The sequence below is a fragment of the Hippocampus bargibanti genome, linkage group LG02, assembly GCF_051943395.1.
Source record: "Hippocampus bargibanti isolate YZ-2025 linkage group LG02, ASM5194339v1, whole genome shotgun sequence".
NCBI lineage: Eukaryota > Metazoa > Chordata > Actinopteri > Syngnathiformes > Syngnathidae > Hippocampus > Hippocampus bargibanti.
In genome coordinates, this window is record NC_142735.1 from 32,243,447 (window position 1) to 32,265,990 (window position 22,544).

General features: G+C 43.3%; 1 protein-coding gene across 1 annotated transcript in view; it reads right to left on the minus strand.

Moving 5' to 3' along the window:
- Positions 1-22,544, minus strand: part of anxa5a (annexin A5a) — a 55,438-nt gene that overhangs the window by 31,923 nt on the left and 971 nt on the right. Inside the window, exons 3-5 of the mRNA XM_089018472.1 lie at positions 21,471-21,555; positions 10,996-11,090; positions 2,269-2,382 (exon numbers count right to left, since the gene is read on the minus strand). Coding sequence (XP_088874598.1) covers positions 2,269-2,382; positions 10,996-11,090; positions 21,471-21,555 — 294 coding nt within the window. The remainder of the gene's footprint in view (positions 1-2,268; positions 2,383-10,995; positions 11,091-21,470; positions 21,556-22,544) is intronic.

A 22,544-nucleotide genomic window follows, 5' to 3' on the forward strand; every position in this document is an offset into this window, starting at 1 on the left:
GTCCGCTAACTTTTTGTCATGAGTTTCAGACAGTGCTATTTGAATCATATTCATAACTGGATGAGTAACAAGAAAGCATCTTTTCCGAATATGAACCCTCTGAAGCCATTGTTTTGATTCTGGAGCGAGGCAGTTTGTGACCTACAATGACGTCACGATCAAGGGGGCGGGGTTTTCTGAATCTCTCCAGTTTTGAGCTAATTAATGGCAGTTTTCTGTCATTTTTATTGATGTTTTGCATTTGACTAAAAATATCAGCCTGTGTGTTTTTGGGTATTTTAGATGCCATAAGCCGTTTTTTTCTGATGTTAGTTAGGAAACTAAAAAATGGTGTTGGTTGTCTTTGAATTAAAGTGAATTCATTCGGCAAGAGGAAACAAAAGCCCATGATAAGAAATCATTTTATCACATCAATTTATGTGTGTCACAATTATTGACAGCTACCAACAAAATGGCCGAAAATGTTCTCTTTTAGTTTTCCATTTGATGGGAGATTAAAAGGAGGGATCTCTATCCTTCTTTTTGGGCAACTTTTAAGAAGAAAGAGAGCATAGAACACCGATGCATATGTGGAACTGTCGCGGCTTGGAATTGAAGCAGATTTACAGTACGTGGGACATGAGATGTGAGACAATCTCTTTTCATAAATGGATGCGACAGCTTCGGGTTTGCTTTCAACATTTAGCTTGTAGCAGACATGCATCATGATGTCACTGATCCACTGGTGAAAAGGATGCTTCAATTCTCTGCTTCTTCATCTAGAACCGCTTCATACAACAAAGAGGAGACTGAAAAGTGCTTAAGATTGAATGATTGTCTTTTTGTTTTGTGTCACATTATATATTTACTTTTTGTTGTTGTTGTTTTAACTTCAAGATTGCACCAGCAGCTCCTGTATTTTGTTTTTCTACTTCTTTCTTTCCTCTTTCTTCCATCACTTTGCTGCTGTGAAATGTCGATTTCTTCTCTGTGAAGCGAATAAAAGCTAATCCAATCCAATGTTTTTTTTTTTGTACGAGAGGAAAAAAAACACATTTATTCAAAACAGAAAAAAAGGAAATACAATTTCAACATCTACATATAAGATTTTACGTAGGTTTTTATGATTTTATATCAACAGTCACTCATTTATTAATTTACTAAATTTCCTGCAGCAATCATCTGCAGCCTGTGATGGCCTACCGGGCGTGTCATAATGAATTGACATTTTGAGTCTAATTGACATTTTGACATCACCTCCATGGCAGAGACTAAGTCAAAACCCCTCAGACCGATTCACCGCACCTCAAGGTTAAGAACCACAGAGATAACAGATGGTTGGATGATCAACCTTCATAAATGAATAATCAAAATAATAATAATACATTTCATACAGTGATACCTCTGCTTACGAACCTAATTGGTTCCCTGAAAGTGTGTGTAAGAAACCATTAAAATGAGAATAATCCATTCCCAGGTCCCCATAAAACATCATTTTCTACTAAATAAGCCTTAAATCTCCACAATATATACCTTATTTTATGTACAAGTATGTATAATAAAGTGGTTTTATTTACCTTTGTGATGGAAGTTATCAATGGATGGTAGCAATGGTCGACTTAGCATCATGATACTGGGATGCTAAGTCACACAAACGCACACCTCTTTGGTGTTTTTCTTTGTTCTCCTTCTTTTGCTCGACCATCATTTTCTTCTGTGTCCTCTTCGGCTTAACACTGGCCTGTGGTGGGGTCTTTTTCCATCCCATAATCGCAAAAGTACTCCACTCGATAATAAACCTTGTCTGCACTCAATGGAAGGGGATGACGAAAACTAGTCCGCTGGCCTCCGTGGCGCTGTGTGGTTTGGTTTGTCCGCCGAAAACTAGTTTGTATGCCAAGATTATATTCTCGCGATTTTAATGTTTGTAAGGTGAGCTAAAGCGTTCGTAACATGAGGTATCACTGTATCATCAAATTATCAAAGTCAATGTCAGCTTTATTGTCAAATATGCTCATATGCATGACATATAGCACAGATGAAATTACTGTCCACTCGGACCCAGCGTGCAAAGCACTTATAATGTCTTTAACAAACATCATAAACACGAAAACGGCAATTTGCAAATTATGGATTCTCAATGAAAAAAATCCATGATATCGAACTAACAAACAGGCACTCAAAAAAAAAACACCTTTTGACCTCTTGCTTCAATACTCGGCAGCCCTAAATGTGGAACGATTTGTATCTGCTGTTGGCAATTGTGAATGTTTTTGGCGGCAGGTTTACCTTGATAGCCTTGTGCAGCAATGTGGCGTCATACATGACGGGCAGAGTCATCAGGGCCACGATGAGACTCTCAAACAAACCTCCTAGCTCCGACTTGAGAGCGCTGACCAGATCCTGCGGGAATCAAAGGATCAATCATGTTTGACCTTCGTAAGAACTGTAATTTGTATTCAACTGTTTTGTGTTTGATATAGAAAGTCCCCATTTTTGAAAGGAGAAAAAAATGTCCATAATCCACCGTAAACAGAAGTGACAAAGACATCATGGAGATTTAACGAGCATGTGTACCGTATTTTCTGGTGTATAAGGTGCACCGGAGTATACGGCGCACCTCCAATGAATGGTGTATTTTCAACCATTTTCCATAATAAGGCGCAATCGACTATGGACGATATATAATATATATAATTTATAAATATATAAATTCTTCAAATATGAAGCACACCACATAATAATAATAATAATAATAATAATAATAATAATAATAATAATAATAATAATAATAATAATATTGTGTCTTTGTAGATCTGGAGAAAGCGTATGACAGGGTGCCTAGAGAAGAGCTGTGGCATTGCATGAGGAAGTCTGGAGTGACGGAAAAGTATGTCAGAGCGGTGCAAGACATGTATCATGACTGTAAGACAGTTGTGAGGTGTGCTGTCGGTATGACTGAGGAATTCAAGGTGGAGGTGGAACTCCACCAGGGGTCAGCTCTGAGCCCCTTCTTGTTTGCTATGGTGATGGACAGGCTGACAGACGATGTTAGACAAGAATCTCCTTGGACCGTGATGTTTGCAGATGACATTGTGATCTGTAGCGAGAACAGGGAACAGATGGCGGAGAAACTAGAGATGTGGAGATATGCCCTGGAAAGGAGAGGAATGAAGATCAGTCGCAGCAAGACGGAATATAGTGTGAATGAGAAGGATCCAAGTGCAAGAGTGATGCTACAGGGAGAAGAGATAAAGAAGGTGGAGGATTTTAAGTACTTGGGTTCAACTGTCCAGAGCAATGGAGAGTGTGGAAAAGAGGTGAAGAAGCGTGTCCAGGCAGGCTGCAGCGGCTGGAGAAAAATGTCAGGTGTCATGTGCGATAGAAGGGTTTCAGCTACGATGAAAGGAAAAGTGTATAAAACCGTGGTCAGACCAGCCATGATGTTTGGACTGGAGCCAGTGCCACTGGAGAAAAAACAGGAAGCAGAGCTGGAGGTAGCAGAGCTGAAAATGTTGAGGTTTTCTTTGGGAGTGACCAGGTTGGATAGGATCAGGAATGAGTACATTAGAGGGACAACTCATATTAGAGGCTTTGGAGAGAAAGTCAGAGAGGCCAGACTGAGATGGTTTGGAAATGTCCAGAGGAGAGAGAGTGACTATATATGGAGAAGGATGCTAAGCCTTGAACTGCCAGGCAGGAGACCAAGAGGAAGACCGAAGAGCAGGTTTATGGATGTGGTCAAAGAGGACATGGAGGTAGCTGGTGTGAGAGAAGAGTATTCACAAAACCGGGATAGATGGAGGACATTGATTCGCTGTGGCGAGCCCTGAGGGGAAAAGCCGAGAGGAAAAGAATAATAATAATAATAATCATCATCATCATCATCATCATCATCATCATCATCATCATCATAATTATAATCATAATCATAATCATAATAATACATTTCATTTCTAAGTGCCTTTCAAAACACTCATGGTCACTTTACAGTCACAGGATGAGCTTTTCTAAAAAGCCTGAATTCTGAGTTAGAGGTCGGAATTTTGATTTAAAGGTCAGAATTTCGAATTAAAAGTCGGAATTTTGAGTAAAAGGTGGGAATGTTGAGTTAAAAGTCGGAATTTCAAGTTACAAGTTAGAATTCTGAGTTAAAATTCTTAATTCTGAGTTAAAAGTTGGAATTCTGAGTTAAAAGTGTGTGTTAAATGATGCGTCTGGCTCCCGCTGCTCACCCGCAGAAAAACATTTTTGTTTTATCCTGTGACTGTAAAGTGTCCTTGAGGATTTTGAATGGCGTTGAATGTCTTATTATTATTATTATTATTATTATTATTATTATTATTATTATTATTATTATTATTATGTGGGTGAGTAACGGCAGCAACACGCGCCAGCGTTCACTCACCCCGAAAGTAACTCAAATAGATATAAAGCTAGCTAGCTAGCTAGCAAATAGATACAGTAATAATATTAATAATAATAATACATTCCATTCATAAGCACCTTTCAAAACTGTCATGGTCACTTTACAGTCACAGGATACAGTCGCTAATAGATAGCTACCTAGCCAGCTAGATAGCTAAAGGATAGCTAGCTAGATAGCTAGTGAGCCAGTTAGACAGTTAATAGATAGCTAATAACCTTGAGAGCTTTGAAAGGCGCTTAGGAATGAAATGTATTATTATTATTATTATTATTATTATTATTATTATTATTATTATTATTATTATTATTATTATTATTATTATTATTAGATAGCAAATAGTAGAGCCTAGCAGCTAGGCTCTACTATTTTTAGGCTCTACTATTTAATAATAAGTTGCTGGAACATGCAGCTAAGCCCTAGCTGCATGTTCCAGCAACTGTCATCAGGAATAGTTAACGGCGTATAAGGTGCGACAGTAGTGTCTGGGGTTACGCACAACTTCTTCTACAAGGGGGCTGGCTGATGGAGTATTTCCAAGACCTGTTGTGGCTCAATATGACTTCACATATAAGGCCCACATTCGTATAAGGTGCCTTATATCTGAAGTCATGTGACGTCAAGGCCTTTGGGTGTGCCTTATACACTGGAAAAGTACTTTTGTTTCTTTGTGTTTTAAAAGGTATTCTGTACGCAATACAACTAACGCTGTCAGGCAATCAAAAATGTGTGCAATCAATTAAATGGGGTCTGTAATTAATTGATCAAACATGTTTTTGACATTTTTAAAAATCTCATCTCAAAACACTAAATTACCATGATTTAAAAGTGCAATTGAATTGGATTGGATTACCCTTTATTAGTCTTGCAGTGGAGACATTGACATTTCACAGCAGCAAAATGATGAAAGGAAGAGGAAAGGAAAGGAAGAAGTCAAAAAACAAAATACAGGAGCTACTGTAGAGGCAGCCATTCCTGCGGCGCCATCTTGAAGTCAAAGGAACAAAATAACAAATATTATGACAAAACAAATAAACAGTCATTCAACATTTCCGGGTTGAGTGAATGCTGGCGCGTCTGGCTGCCGCTGCTCATTGGCAAAAAAAAATGTTCTTATCCTGTCCCTGTAAAGTGACCTTGAGAATTTTGAAAGGTGCTTATAAATGAAATTTATTATTATTATTAATATTGAGCACTTTCTGCACCTTCTTTGTCATATGAATGAGTTCGAGATGAAAGAGGAGAGGATCAAAGCATCCTTTTCACCATTGGATCAAGGACGGAATGGTGGAATGTGCACGTCTGCTACAAGCTAAATGTTGAAAGCAAACACAAAGCTGTTGAATCCATTGACGAAAAGAGATTATCTCACATCTTCTGTCCCATGTCAATCTGCTTCAATTCCAAGCTGCGACAGTTCCACATTATAATAAATTAATCAGAATTATTATTTTTATTATTAATTAATCCAATAATCTGACACCTCTAAATAGAATATCAACAAATTATGAAATTGAACTGTATTGCACTTGAGATTTTCAAATTTAAATAAAGGTCCAATTTTTGGTTTCATTCCCTATTCTTTCTTTCTGAAAGCTGCCTCCTGCCTGCTTTTTGGGATCCGCACCCGCCATCACCACCACGCAAACCGCGACAAGGAGTAGCAGTATCTTCCATTGCCGGAGTTTCTGAAAAACTACAAAGAGTCCTTTGGCAACACAAAATTCCTATTTATTTCAAACCGATGAACACTTTAAGGCAAAAATTAGTGCATCCAAAAGATACGCTGCCAAATGAAAAAGAAAGTAATGTAGTTTATTCAATACATTGTAAGAACGAAAATTGTAAAGAGCTGTACATTGGGGAGACTAAACAAATTCTCAAAAAAAGACTTTATCAACATCGCAGGGATAATACGAGTGGGCCTAAACTAAAGTTTAGCCCTATGCTTTAGCCGCTAAACTAATACCAAAAAGCGTTGAAGGTAGAGAAAAGGAGTCAAAACATATCAGGAGAGCACTCACAAACTGTGGGTACCCTCAGTGGTCATTTAACAAATGTCAGAAAGAAAGAATAGGGAATGAAACCAAAAGTTCTGAAGATACAAAAAGGAGAGGAGTAGCAGTACCTTACATTGCAGGAGTTTCTGAAAAACTACAAACTACAAAGAGTCTTTTGGCAACACAAACTACTACTCCTACTTATTTCAAACTGCTAAACACTTGAAGGCAACAATTAGTGCATCCAAAAGATGGGCTGCCAAATGAAAATCAAGTAATGTAGTTTATTCAATACATTGTAAAAATGAAAATTGTAAAGAGCAGTACATTGGGGAGACTAAACAAATTCTCAAAAAAAAGACTTTATCAACATCGCAGGGATAATACGAGTGGGCCTCAATCAGCAGTAAATATGCACCTAAAAACTCGCAACCACTCCTTTGACGACAATGAGGTTAGAATCTTAGCGAAAGAACATAGATGGTTTGAAAGGGGAGTAAAAAAAGCGATTTTCATAAAACAACTAATTCCTTTATTAAACCGGTTTGGTGGGTTGAGGTTCAATTTGTATCGTTCATACAATAGCCTGCTTAGGTAACATAGGATTAGTAATACTGATGAGGTGATACCGGTCGAAGTGGGGCAATCAGGCCAGTCGTTAGTCAGAACGACAGGAACTATCATTGGAGCATCTGCAGGGAGTAGTCCTCTGCTCCACCCAACCTGAGAGCAGGGACCTATCATAGCAGAGTCCGGCACCGCCATGTCTGGACAGTAGGGATATATATATATATATATATATATATATATATATATATATATGGTTCCCAAACTTTTTTGGTTGACCACTTAATGTCAGACAATATTTTCACAGACCGGCGGATAAATACAACAAAATAAAATGATACGACAGGCATGGAAACTGTTTTTTTTTCCTTTTTTTTAAATAGAATAATAAACGTGAATCCATTGTGTATTTTAATACAACTTCATTAGCAGAGTCCTGGTAACATCGCGCCGACGACAACATATGTATCATTGTCTCTGCCCCTCAAAGGGCAACCGACGTCACTTTTTTGTTTTTTAACTGACATCAGAAAAACGTTTTATAGCATCTAAAATACCCAAAACACGCAGTATGATATTTTTGTTAAAATGCAAAACACCAATAAAAATGACTTAAAGTGTCCAAAATCTGCAAAAAATTGAGCTGCGAATTGGGCATTTTCAGAAAGTCCCGCCCCCAGTTCGTGACGTCACGCCAATACGTCTTGCATTGCTGGAGAATCCAAACAATGGATTCAGATTTGGAGAATATGCTTTCTTGTTACACATCCAGTTATGAATATAATTCAAATAGTTCTGAAGAGTAACGCATACATGTTTGCAATCGATTAAAGAATTATATGTGCCATTTTGAGGCAACATTGGGGGAAAATCTCTCATTCAATAAAAAAGAGGCACAAAATAGCGACCTCTAGTGGCCACCTCTGCTTCCACAGGTTGATAAATTCCTTATATGGAGCTTGGATGCCCTCTTCTGGCGGCTTTTAGGTGCAACACGGTTCCAGACCAAACATGTACAGCAAAATACATTGATGTGATGGAAGGACTACTACAATGTGTCTTTGTTCGGTCAGGGGGTGGTCCTTTCATGATGTCACGTACGGACTCGTCACCAACTCAAAAACAAGACTTCCTGAATATTCAGAGCGAGTCTTAAAACGTAAAATATAGCTATATGCGGTGGAATCTTTTTAAAATACGCCCAGTAGAAGTCATTTGAAGCCATTTTACAAATTATGGACACAATTTGTCCGGAGACGTCGGTTGTCCTTTAACGCTCTATGTCCCTTAACATCTCAATGTCCTCTACTATGTATTCAATGCGCCGAATGACAGTGCTAGCCGATAGAGGCACCTGTGCTATCTTTTTAAGCGCAGCCTCCCCTAAAAGTTCACGGCAAATGTGCTCAGTGGTGCGAAGGATCAATTCTTCGCCGATGGTGAATGGCTTCTTGGCCTTAGCAATACAGTGAGCCACCAAGTACGATGCTCTCAGTGCACTCGCATTTATTGATGTGGTGGTCCTCAGTACTTGCTGCTGTCCTTGTAGTTCACACTGCTTTCTTTCAAAATACTCCAAATCCTTGTCTTTTCATGCAGGGTGTTTGGTCGAAGCAATTTTGAAGGCTTCATTGCCTCATTAGAGAGCCATGCAGACCCCGCATATTACGCAGAGCCGCATATTATTATTATTATTATTATTATTACAGTAAAGTCTCGTTATATCAATATCGTTTATATTGATAATACTGCTTATTACGACACTATTTTCATTTCCCCTGCACATTTCTAGTCTTTTTATGTATAATTAGTTCCGTTTAGTACGATTCGTGGTTTTTACGATAATCCGGTTACTACGGTGCTCTTTTTCATTCCGCCAGCCATTTTGCTGTTTACATCGATACACGCCATCGGTCGCGCCATTGGTCGACTTGGTCACGTGACTTGGTCACGTGAGTTTGTTACGTAACCAGCTCCCGTGTAGCAGAGCCATTTCCATTTTCAGCTGTTTCTCATCAATTGCTCGAAATCGGAACCGTGCAATTCGACATTTGTTTCAAAAATCTTTTGTGACGGTTCCCTACGTTGTTCATTACTGGAGAACGTATGTCCCAAATATTCCATGGGAAAAGCTATTTTATTATTAATTTATTAGTTTTTCTTGCCAAACATCATATTCATAAATCTAAATTTTGTGGGAGGAAACCCCTATTTGTAATATTTCAAAATGAAATTAAACTATATCAGAAAACAATTCAACCATCTGCCGACCCAAATGCTATCAAAACACATGATTTGTTGATGAAATATGGCATAGGATGATGTGCTTGCCGAATTCATCTGGTGTCCCCCCCCACCCCCCCTCTCTTTTTTGTCAATTTCACTATGTTGTGCAGACTCGATGGAATGTTAAAACCCCTGGCACCCCCCTTCCCCCGCTCTCTCTCTCTTCTATTTTGTTCTTCTCTCCTCTTTTTTCTTCTTGTAAAATGATTATCTGTCAGGAACTCCTATTTCCTGTGCGATCAGGTACTGTCTCATACGCGATTATGTCACCTAATGTATGTTGCCAACTATTTGGAAAATATCAAGTATGCAGAAAGATTTGCTGAGACACACCTCAGATGTACTTTTAGAAGCTCCACAAGCTATTCAAAACCAATGGTTTTGTCTACCTTTGTTGTGTTTTGTTTGCAGTGTTGTTTGTTTGTTTGTTTGTTTCTGTTGCTTTGTATGTTTGCATGCCATTTGAATTAATAAAAAAAAAAAAAATCAATTTTCAGACGCTCGCTTGTGTGTAGCAGACGAGATTGAAGTGTTTGTGTTAAAAGGTAAAAATGGGAAGCAGAAGAAGATTGATGACTTTTTTAAATAGCATACATAATACAGTAAGATGTAAGCGTTGCAGTTTCCCTGTTGTGTTATGTACATGCCCACTGTACTGTATATGAATGCAATCGTTTTTTGCAACAATGTTTCTTGTTTTGTCTGCTGAAGCGTGATGATTTTGAAAATTACTGTACATTCCATACTGTGTATTAAAGGACAACCGATGTCACTTTTTATTCAAATGCAAAACACCAATAAAAATGACTTCACGCCGAGACGTCTTGCATTGCTTGTGAATCCAAACAATGGCTTCAGATTCGGATAGTATGCTTTCTTGTTACACATCCAGTTATGAATATGATTCAAATACACTGTAGAGAAAAGCACTGAAGAGGAAAGCATACATGAATTGCAATCGATTAAAGAATTATATGTGCCATTTTGAGGCAACATTCGGGGAACATCTCTCACCCCAAAAAAAAAAGGCACAAAATGGTGAGCTCATGGCCAGCACCGTTTCTTATATGGCACTGGGATGCCCTCTTTTGGCGGCTTTTGTTAATGCAGTTCGGCGCAAGACGGATATATCGACAGTACGGTTATATCGACATGTTTTCTAACTCCCGAGAATATCGATATAGCGAGACTTTACTGTATTATTATTATTATTATCCTTTGACTGTTAAGTGTCCTTGAGAGTTTTATCATTCATTCATTTCATCATTCATCAAAATTAAATGTAGTATTATTATTATTATTATTATTATTATTATTATTATTAGTAGTAGTAGTAGTAGTAGTAGTAGTAGTAGTAGTAGTAGTAGTAGTAGTAGTAGTAGTAATAGTAGTAGTAGTAGTAGTAATAGTAGCAGTAGTATCTAGCTAGCTAGTTATTAGCTATATATTCGGTAGCTAGCTAACTTTCTATCGATTTGAGTTGTTCTGGGTTGAGTGAACGCCTTGAGAGTTTTGAAAGGGGCTTTATAAATGAAATGGATTATTATAATTATTATTACTGCATCCCAAAAAATAAAGTTCTTAAGAATCTAAACCCTGAGATTTTTTTTTCCATGAAGCCGTCCTAACGTTTCTTCTCTGCAGTTTCTTTTCTTCATTTCATCGCATTCATAACATATTTCCAAAAGTGGAGAAGCAAATGCATCCTTGCAAAAGCTGTCTGTTATCCAGGCTCACCTTTCCGAAGGCCCTTTTGTACGCTGCTTTTATTTGCTGCCGTTGATTGTTGCTGCGTGCCGCCAGCAGCATGAGGATCACGTCTTCATCTGTCCCTGTCGGACAAATGACTCATGAGCTCGAGAAGAAAAAGACTAGGAAAAGACTAGAAAAAGGAGAACAAGAAAAGGTGATTTTAATAATCTTGTAAAAATCATAAGAGAGAGACGGGCTGGAAAGAGAGAATGATGAAGGACAGCGAGAGTTCAATTGGATTGACAAGCAAAAAATAAAAAAGGGTCGACATGAAGGAACACGGGCGGCCCGGTAGTCCAGTGGTTAGCACACTGGCTTCACAGTGCAGAGGTCGCCGGTTCACGTCCCGGTCCGGCCTCCCTGTGTGGAGTTTGCATGTTGTCCCCGGACCCGCGTGGGTGTTCTCCGGGTCCTCCGGTTTCCTCCCACACTCCAAAAACATGCATGGCAGGCAGATTGACCACTCCAAATTGTCCCTAGGTGTGAGAGTGACTGTTGTACGTCTTTGTGTGCCCTGCGATTGGCTGGCAACCAATTCAGGGTGTCCCACGCCTTGTGCCCGAAGACAGCTGAGATAGGCTCCAACAACCCCCGCGACCCTAATGAGGAATAAGCGGTACGGAAAATGAGATGAACTGAGATGAAGGAACACATATCAATCCTGAACTCAAAAATTAAGGTGATGCTGCATTATTTAAAAACAGTCAAGTTAAAAACAAATTACAGTGATACCTCAGCTTACAAACTTAATTGGTTCCCAGAAAGTGTGTGTACGGTGAAAGGTTCGTCTTCCAAACATTAATTTCGCACAAGAAACCATTGAAATGAGAATAATCAGTTCCCAGGTCCCCATAAAACAGAATACTACTAAATGAAGCCTTAAAACTACACAAAATATACCTTATTTTATGTATAATAAATACATGTATGTATAATAAGTTCGTCTTATTTATTTTTGTGATGGTAGTTGTCAATGGATGGTAGCAATGGTCGATTTAGCATAATGATACTGGGACGCTAAGTCATACAAACGCACACCTCTGTGTTTTCCGATGATCTCCTTCTTCTGCTGGACCGTCATTTTCTTTTCTGACCTCTTCGGCTTAACACTAGCCTGTGGTGGGGTCTTTTTCGGTCCATAATAGCAAAAGTACTACACTCGATAACAAACCACGTCTGCACTAAAAGGAAGGGGGTGCTGAAACCAGTCCGCCAGCCAGTGGTTTGGTTTGTTTGCCGAAAACTAGTTTGTATGCCAAGAGTATATTCTCGCAAATTTAATGTTCGTAAAGCAAAAAGTTGGTGAGCTAAAGCGTTCGTAAGCTGAGGTATCACTCTATCATCAAATTATGGATACTCAATGAAAAAAATATACTTTATGTTATGTATAATAAATGTGCTCATGTATTGTAATTAAAGAAATAAACTGTACTGTATAATCAAGTCGTTTTATTTACCTTTGTGATGGTAGTTGTTAGTGGATGACAAACCATTCCAGGTTGCCTCTTGATGATATCCGAGTGGAGTTGCCATGCTTTTTCGGTGATAATACCCTGACTCTGTCACATCTTCGTCGCCGTCAGGACCGCGCCCCTCCCCTCCTGTCTCCTGCTCAGCTGCTCCTCTCAGACGGCTCCTCCCTTCCTGACTCACCCGGCTCACGCACCCGTTCCCCATTCCCTTAATTGTGCCTTCTGGCTATAAAAGCCACATCTTCCGTACGGTCGTTGTCGGAGTATTCTAGGAAGTCCCCCGCTACTACCACACCACCAGGTCTGTTCAGTTGTCGCTCTCATTGTTACCTCTGTGTTTGTTATTTTTGTGCGTGTCTCAGTAAAGACTCTTTATTGGAACTCTGTCTCACCGTGTATTTTGGATCCAACCCTTAGCTCCTTCCGTCGTCCCTCGAGTCTTGTCACTACGCCTCGAGTGGACGTGACATAATACTCCGACCACCTATGGATCCCGCCGGTAGAGACAGATTCATCGCCGCCCTTGCCCAAGAGGAGCGTTCGAGCCAGCGGGCCCAAGCTATCGCGGACGTCCGCCATATTACATCCACGCTGGCTCAACGTTTAAAAGAGTTAGAGACACGCCTCGCCACCCTGACTGCCCCTTCCTCCCCGCCCGTGGGTAGGCGCGAGCCACAGCTACCTCACCGCTCACGCTACGCAGGCGAAACTGGGTGCTGCACACAGTTGTTAATGCAGTGCACGCTCGTGTTCGAGCAACAACCACACGCCTACGTTAGCAATGAGGCTAAGGTAGCCTTCATCACCAGTCTGCTCACGGGCCAGGCTGAGACCTGGGTGTTGGCCGTCTGGGAGTCCCGGCCGGAGCTGTGTTCCTCGTACGCGGACTTCGTGGCCGAGTTGCGCCAGGTCTTCCACCATAAAGTGACGGAAGTCGAGGCAGACGGGCGACTCCTCGACTGCGTCCAAGGGTCCCGCTCGGCCGCGGAATACTCGGTCGCCTTCCGCATCCAGGCCGCTGGTAGTGGCTACAACGACCGAGCGCTGAGGGGAGTGTTTCGTCGCGGATTGAGTGCCGCTCTCAAGGACGAGTTAACCACCCGCGACGCTGGCACCACCCTCAAAGATCTGATCGACGTGGCCATCGGTCTGGATCACCGTCTTCAGGAGAGGCAGAGGGAGCAAAGCAGCCAGCGGTCCAACGAACCCGGAAGCCGGCCCAGGACGACCACACCCGGCGGCAGCAAGCGAGTGCGGCGCCTGGGGGGTCCCCCGAACCCATGCAGATGGGAGGGGGAAACGATCACACCAACCCCGGGGCTCGTCGCACCCAAGGCCCCCAGCCAACGACCTCCAGTTCCTGTAAGTCCCCGCTAAACGCAGACGGTGGCGACCTCTGGAGGCGAGTTCCACTACACCCGTTACGCGATTGGAGCTGGACGGCGACGTAATTGGCCCTTCCAGCTCCCAAACTGTGCGGGCGCTAGTGGACTCTGGGGCCGATGGGTGCATGATCGATCCCCAGCTGGCCGACTCTTTGGGCTGCGAACTCATCGTTCTCCTCCCCCCCAAGTAGATTCTCGACCTGGATGGCCGACTTCTGGCCAAGGTCACCCATATCACGGTCCCGCTAAAACTCAAGTTAGCGCGTAACCATACTGAACACCGACAATTCTTAGTAATGCCCTCCCCTAACGTGCCGTTAGTACTTGGCCTTCTCTGGCTCAGTACCCACAACCCATCCGTTTCCTGGGAGGGCCCCACCATACAGGGCTGGAGCCCCTACTGCTACGCTAACTGCCTGCGGTCGGCGACTGCAGGGCGAGACTCCTCCCGCGGTGGCCTGCCTGAGGTGATCTGCCTCAAGGGCGTGCCGCGTTGCTACCACAACCTGCGGGAGGTGTTCAGCAAGGTCAGTGCGCAATCCCTGCCGCCCCACAGACCATATGACTGCACCATCGAACTGCAGCCAGGGGCTCCGTTACCAGACTCCAGACTTTACCATATTTCACAACCGGAACAGGAAGCCCTGAGCACATACATAGATTCTTCCCTCACCTCATTGGACTCATTCGACCCTCGCGTTCTCCGCTCGGCGCATGGTTCTTCTTTATCGACAAGAAGGATGGATCCCTGCGTCCGTGCGTCGATTATCGGGGTCTGAACGACATCACCATCCGCAATAAATACCCTCTCCCCCTCATGGATTCAGCCTTCGCACCGCTCCAATCGGCTACCATCTTCTCCAAACTTGACCTGCGAAGTGCTTACCATTTAATTCGCATCAAAGAGGGGGACGAGTGAAAAACCGCAATCAAGACTCCCTTAGGTCATTTTCAATATTTGGTGATGCCGTTCGGACTCACCAACGCTCCCACCGTATTCCAGAACCTCATCAATGATGTGCTCAGAGACTTTATCAATGTGTTTGTCTTTGTCTATTTGATGACATAATTATTTTTTCTAAATCGGCAGAACAACACCGGCAGCACGTCCGACGGGTCCTGGCGCTCTCCTGCAAAACCGGCTCTACGTGAAGGCAGAGAAGTGCGAGTTCCATGTCTGCTCTCTGTCTTTTCTGGGGTTCGTCGTGGAGCAGGGGCAGCTCAGGGCCGAACCCGCCAACACCAAAGCGGTGGTAGAATGGCCCACCCCGAAGACACGCAAGCAGCTCCAACGGTTTCTGGGGTTTGCCAATTTCTACCGCCGCTTCGTCCGCGGTTATAGTGAGAAGGCACTCCCCCTCACTAATCTCACATCCACCAAGGTCCCCTTCAGGTGGACACCCGAAGCGGAGGGGGCGTTCAACCGCCTCCGCCAAGCCTTTTCCAATCCCCCAGTCCTACGTCATCCCGACCATGACCTCGCATTCACAGTCGAGGTCGACGCATCCGAGTCCGGAGTGGGGGCTGTCCTGTCCCAGCGCTCCCTACCGACCAGAAACTTCACCCTTGTGCCTTCTTCTCCCACCGGCTTAGCCCCGCAGAAGCCAACTACGACGTAGGCAACCGGGAACTGTTGGCGGTCATCCTGGCGCTGCAAGAGTGGAGTCACTGGCTTGAGGGGGCCAAACACCCCTTCACCGTATACACCAACCACAAGAACCTGGCTGCCATCCGGTCGGCCAAGAGACTCAACTCTCGGCAGGCCCGATGGGCACTCTTCCTCACACGATTTAACTTCTCTCTCACCTACTGCCCAGCATCGCAGAATACCAAGCCTGACGCCCTATCTCGCATCCACGATTCCCGGCAGAGAAGGAGGAAACCATCGCCAACATCCTGCCGGCCCAACATAAACTGGGCGCCCTGCGGTTGGAGGTTGAGAGGAAGGTCCAAGAAGCCCAGCGGAGCAACCCCATCCCCAGGGGTTGCCCGGTGGATCTTCGTTCGTCCCCCCCGCGCTACACACCGAGGTGTTACTCTGGGGACACACCTCCAAAGTAGCCTTTCACCCGGGGGTCAACAGGATGATCCAACTCATCGCCCAGCGGTTCTGGTGGCCGGAATACAGGAAGGACGTGATGGAGTTCATGAAGGCGTGCCCGGCCTGCGCTCGTGGGAAGTCCTCCAACCAACCCCCGGCAGGGCTCCTCCAGTCACTACCTGTCCCCTCCCGACCCTGGTCCCACATCTCCGTCGACTTTGTTACAGGTCTCCCCCCTCCCGTGGCAAGACGGTCGTCCTTACCGTAGTGGACCGCTTCTTGAAGTCGGCCCACTTCGTCCCGTTAACCAGGTTGCCATCAACCATCGAGACGGCTCAACTCCTAGTTAACCACGTCGTCCATCTCCACGGGATTCCGACGAACATCGTGTCGGACCGGGGACCGCAGTTCGTGTCCAAGGAATGGAAACGCTTCTGTCAGTCCCTAGGGGCGTCGGCAAGCCTGTCGTCTGGATACCATCCCCAGACCAACGGCCAGACGGAGAGGAAGAACCAGGACCTGGAGGCGGCGCTCCGGTGAGTGTGCCTGCGTCGTGGGCCCTCCACTTACCATGGGTGGAGTACACCCACAACACCCTAGTCTCCACAGCCACAGATCGGTCCCCGTTCATGTCCGCCTGTGGCTATCAGCCACCACTGTTCCCCACCCAGGAGGGCCAGGTGGAGGTCCCGTCCATTGAACACCACCTGAGACGGGCCCACCGAGTATGGAAGGAGACCAGGGCCAGCAAGTCGCGGACCGTTGTCGCCGACAGGCACCCAACTACCAGGTCGGGCAGGAGGTGTGGCTATCCACGAGGGACCTCCAGCTGGCCGGGACTTCGGCCAAACTGGGCCCCTGCTTCGCAGGTCCCTTCCCCATAGAGGGCATCCTCAGCCCGGTCTCGGTGAGGCTTCGGCTGCCACCCACGATGCGGATCCATCCGGTCTTCCAGTCTCCCTGCTCAAGCCAGTGGAAAGCAGAACCCTGGCCCCCACGCCCCCCCCCCCACCTCCCCCCCGGATTTTGGACGATGGCCCGGTCTACACCGTGCAGAAGATACTGGACTCCAGGCGCATGGGCAGGGGAGTGCAGTACCTGGTCAACTGGGATGGCTATGGGCCGGAGGAACGTCAGTGGATCCCCCGTTCCTGGATCCTCGACCCATCGCTCACCCAAGCATTGCATTCAGCTCACCCCTACAAACCTGGTGGACCGCCAAGAGGCGTCCGTTGAGGGGGGGCACTGTCACATCTTCGTCGCCGACAGGAACGCACCCCTCCCCTCCTGTCTCTTCCTCCGCTGCTCCTCTCAGACGGCCCCTCCCTTCCTGACTCACCCGGCTCACGCACCTGTTCCTCAGTCCCTTAATTGTGCCTTCTGGCTATAAAAGCCACACCTTCCGTGCGGTCGTTGTCGGAGTATTCTAGGAAGTCCCCCGCTACTACCACACCACCAGGTCTGTTCAGTTATCGCCCTCATTGTTACCTCTGTGTTTGTTATTTTTGTGCGTGTCTCAGTAAAGACTCTTTATTGGAACTCTGTCTCACCGTGTATTTTGGATCCAACCCTTAGCTCCTTCCGTCGTCCCTCGAGTCTTGTCACTACGCCTCGAATGGACGTGACAGACTCACACTGTCCCCTGCTAGCTACTTTTCATTAATCCAAATCAACAGAAGTATTTCAATCTCTTCTATTGCCTGAGACCGTTGCTTAGACAACACAGAAGCACCCATAGCCACGCATAGCACTTTCACTCCCATAATAGCAAAAGTATCCTCAATAACAAACCACGTCTGCACTCAAAGAAAGGGAGTGACAACAACTAGTCCGCCAGCCATGTGGTTTGGTTCGTCTGCCGAAAACTAGTTTGTCAGCCAAGAATATATTCTCGCGAATGTAATGTTCGAAAGGTGAAAAGTTCGTGAGCTAAAGCGTTCGTAAGCTGAGATATCACTGGATATCGTGATCATCAACATCATTGATCAATGCAAATGACTGCAATTGAATTTGTGCCTGAGTTGGGTTTTGTTTTTAAATCAACTTCATTCGCAGATTGTACGTTACAAAGAGACTCACACATCTGAGAAAATTAATAAAAAGATCAGATACCATGTGAACAAAAACATATTTTAGAAATGTAATGCTAACAATAAATAAATAAATGTCATTGGCCATAAATAAAAATCAAGAAACATTGAAACATTAACTCATTCACTGCCGGACGTGTGCAAAGTGCAAAAGTGTGTCCGCTCCAGTGCCAGGGTTTTGTCATTGTCACTCGAAATCCATGACCCACAGATATTTAATTTTAGGACTACATCAACATTCGATGCAGCGTAAGAAACCTTAGACTCTCTTCTTCCATCAGAAAAAAAAATATTTCCTAAATTATATGGGTGTGGAGTTACATGAGATTGAAATGAGGACGGCTGTACAAAATACAATGCAATATATTCATTTCAAATAGCGCCTTAACAACAGCTGAAGATGGAAGAAAGCACTAACATAGAATGAAGGGAAATGCTGCCCCTTGTGGTAAGGAAAAAACATTGCCAGAGGCCGGGAAATGCTGCCCCTTGTGGTAAGGAAAAAACATTGCCAGAGGCCATGACCAGAGCTTTATCGGCAATCCGAGCATGAAAAAAAACAGAACAAATTTGGGAATAGGGCTCGCCATCATATTTTCAATTCCTGAATACATTTGTGAATGGCAGTGAAGGAGTTAAAATGGGAACACCATTTCAAGGTTTCAACAGTTTTCTTCTTTTTACACCCAGATATAAAGCACCACTGGGATTGTGCAATCATTAAAACAGTGTTTTCCACATTTTGAAAGATTGCACTATGAATTTGAAATAATATCACTGTGTCTTGGGGGTACTTTTAGGATTTCAATACAGTGCTTAGATTACAGGCAATTTGTGAATTTTCCACTACAGTGATAAGGATGATACAAACGCTTTAGCTCACAAACTTTTCGCCTTACGAACATTAACGACCATCACAAAGGTAAATAAAATGAATGCATGGAATGAGGAGGTGCAGGACTGTATACAGAGAAAGAGGTTAGCAAAGAAGAAGTGGGACTCTGAGAGGACGGACGAGAGTAGACAGCAGTACAAGGAGATGCGGCGCACAGTTAAAGTAAAGGTGGCAAAGGCCAGAGGAGAGAGAGTGACTACATCTGGAGAAGGATGCTGAGCCTTGAACTGCCAGGCAGGAGACTGAGAGGAAGACCAAAGAGGAGGTTTATGGATGTGGTCAAGGAGGACATGAAAGTAGCTGGTGTGAGAGAAGAGGATGCACAAAACCGGGTTAGATGGAGAGCATTGATTCGCTGTGGCGACCCCTGAAGGGAAAAGCCGAAAGGAAAAGAAGAAGAAGACAAAGGTAAATAAAACGACTTGATTATATGTTGGGGTAATTGGCGTGTAGCGAATTACCCCAACATTATACAGTATGGTTATTTCTTTAATTACAATACAATAGCACATTTATTATACGTAAAATAAGGTACATTTTGTGTAGTTTTAAGGCTTATTTAGTAGAAAATTTAGTTTTTTTAGGACCTGGGAACGGATTACTCTCATTTTAATGGTTTCTTATAGGAAATAAATGTTTGGCAGATGAACTTTTTGCCTTACACACACTATCTGGTAGATAGGCTGCCAAATGAAAAACAAAGTAATGTAGTTTATTCAATACATTGTAAAAATGAAGATTGTGAATACCAATACGTTGGGGGAGGCTAAAGAAATTCTAAAAAAAAAAGACTTTATCAACATCGCAGGGTTAATACTAGTGAGCCTCAATCTGCAGTACATATGCACCTAAAAGCTAGCAACCACTCATTTGACGACAATGAGGTTGAAATCTTAGCGAAAGAAAATAAATGGTTTTTAAAGGGGAGTAAAAGAAGCTATTTTCATAAAACAGCGAAACCCATCACTAAATTGCCATGGTGAGGATTAATTTGGATCGTTATTACAACAGACATCTTAGACCACATCAACTTAGTTATGCTGATGAGGTGATACCAGAGCAAATGGGGCAATCAGACCAGTCGTAGACCCCACAATCAGTCAGGACAATAAAGGTAATCAGTCAGGACAATAGAAGTAATCAGTGTCGCCTCAGGGAAAATCTCTGCTCCCCCCAACCTGAGAGCAGGGACCTATCATAGCAGAGTCTGGCACCGCCACATCTAGACATAAGGGATATATATATATATATATATATATATATATATATATATATACAGTAAAGTCTCGTTATATCGATATTCAAGGGAGTCCGAAAAAATATCGATATAACCGGGACTATCGATATATCCGATATCGATATAACGAGACTTTACTGTATATATATATATATATATATATTGTGATATCATGAGAGGCTGGCTCTCAGCGGGACAGGACAAGAAGTGCAATGGACGACAGGTTTGGATATAATCAAAGGTTTCAGGGGGGATTTACAAGCAACAAAGGTTTGAATAGTGTCTCTTCCAATACTTAAATCAAAATAAAGTCTCTTCTGAGGTAAAACTGAAGACGGAGTTCTTTTCCAAGAATCTCTAGGCCTCACCCCTCTTGACGTCCTCCTCATGTAGCCTAGCCACCTTAGCAAGGTCCAAATCCAGTTTCCTGCGGTGTGGTCCCAACTGGCAATGACTTCCACGCAGCAATCAACTTCTTCACAGAGCACAGCAATCGAGCTTGTCTTTCCCCAAGCTCCACACTCAGAGGCTCTCTGATGTCTGAGTCTATATATATATATATATATATATATATATATATATATATATATATATATATATATATATATATATATATATATATATATATATAGTCGAGTGTAGTCGAGTGGTTAGCACACCGGCTTCACAGTGCAGAGGTCGCTGGTTCGCGTCCCGGTCCGGCCTCCCTGTGTGGAGTTTGCATGTTCTCCCCGGACCCGCATGGGTTTTCTCCGGGTCCTCCGGTTTCCTCCCACACTCCAAAAACATGTGTGTGCCCTGCGATTGGCTGGCAACCAATTCAGGGTGTCCCCCACCTCGTGCCCGAAGACAGCTGAGATAGGCTCCAGCAACCCCCGCGACCCTAATGAGGAATAAGCGGTACGGAAAATGAGATGAGATGAGATATATATATAGGGCCAAAGCTACCATCAAAATTTTTTAGTTCGCTGACGAAGCCTCTTGGATTGGAAGCGAAACGTCCCACACCTTCAAAGAAGTACAGATGACGGCTGAAGAAACCTTTTCATCCACTTTCTGGGAACCAATTAAGTTTGGAAGCTGAGGTATCACTGTATTTTCTCTAATTGCTTTCGACATCTTTTCTTGTTGTCCACTTCACTGACAGTTGTGGTCCGCTAATGTTAAGGCGTGAACTTTGACAAACGCCTTTGAGACATAACTTTAGAGAAGAGAATATTTCCACAGGGATTTGTCCAGTTTAAAATCAAAAAAAGAGTCTGCTTGTTTAAAATGCAAATGTAACATTTGGAGAACACGAATGTTGAGAATGACAGCTAGTCAAAGACTAAAGCACTTACCAAGTCCTTTCATGGCTCGGTGGAGGATATTGGCGTCATGTATGGCGTCAAATTTGACAAAAGGTTGGACGCTACCGCGATAAGTCTGTAGGAAGGAAGTACATTGAGTATTTTGTTCTTAAATATTGACGTGTGAATATTTTATTGTCAGGTTGGTGCTATTGAAATGTGTTAAAATAAAACAAAGTAAAAAGAAAATTTAATGATTTTAACCTTGAGTGAAGGCCTAGCTAGCTACCGTTAGCTATCTTTCTATCCGATTTACTTAGCTATCTATTTGCTCCCTAAGCCTGCTCGCTTTCGATCTGAGTTACTTCCGGGTTGAGTGAAGGGCTAGCTAGCTATCTGTTAGCTATCTATTAGCTAGCTTGCTTTCTATCGTAGTTACTTAGCTATCTATTAGCTGTCTATTAGCTATCTAGCTTTCTATCTGAGTAACTTCCAGGTTGAGTGAAGGCCGTTAGGTATTTGTTAGCTATCTATTAGTTATCTAGCTTTCTATCTGAGTTACTTAGCTATCTATTAGCTAGCTAGCTTTCTATCTGAGTTACTTCGAGGTTGAGTGAAGACCTAGTAGCTATCTATTAGCTATCTAGCTTTATATCTGAGTTACTTAGCAATCTATTAGCTGTCTATTAGCTAGCTTTCTATCTGAGTTACTACCAGGTTGAGTGAAGGCCTAGCTAGCTATCTGTTAGCTATCTATAAGCTAACTAGCTTTCTATCTGAGTTACTTAGCTATGTATTAGCTGTCTATTAGCTAGCTAGCTAGCTTTCTATCTGAATTACTTTCATTGAGTGAAGGCCTAGCTAGCTAGCTTTCTATCCTAGTTACTTAGCTATCTATTAGCTGTCTATGAGCTAACTAGCTTTCTATCTGAGTTACTTCAATGTAGAGTGAAGGCCTAGCTAGCTATCTGTTAGCTATCTATTAGCTAGCTAGCGTTCTATCTATTTGAGTTCACTTGTGGCTGCCGCTGCTCACCCTCAGAAAAACCAATTTTGTGACTGTAAAGTGGCCTGGGGAGTTTTGAAATGCGCTTAGAAATGAAATGGACTATTATTATTAATGAT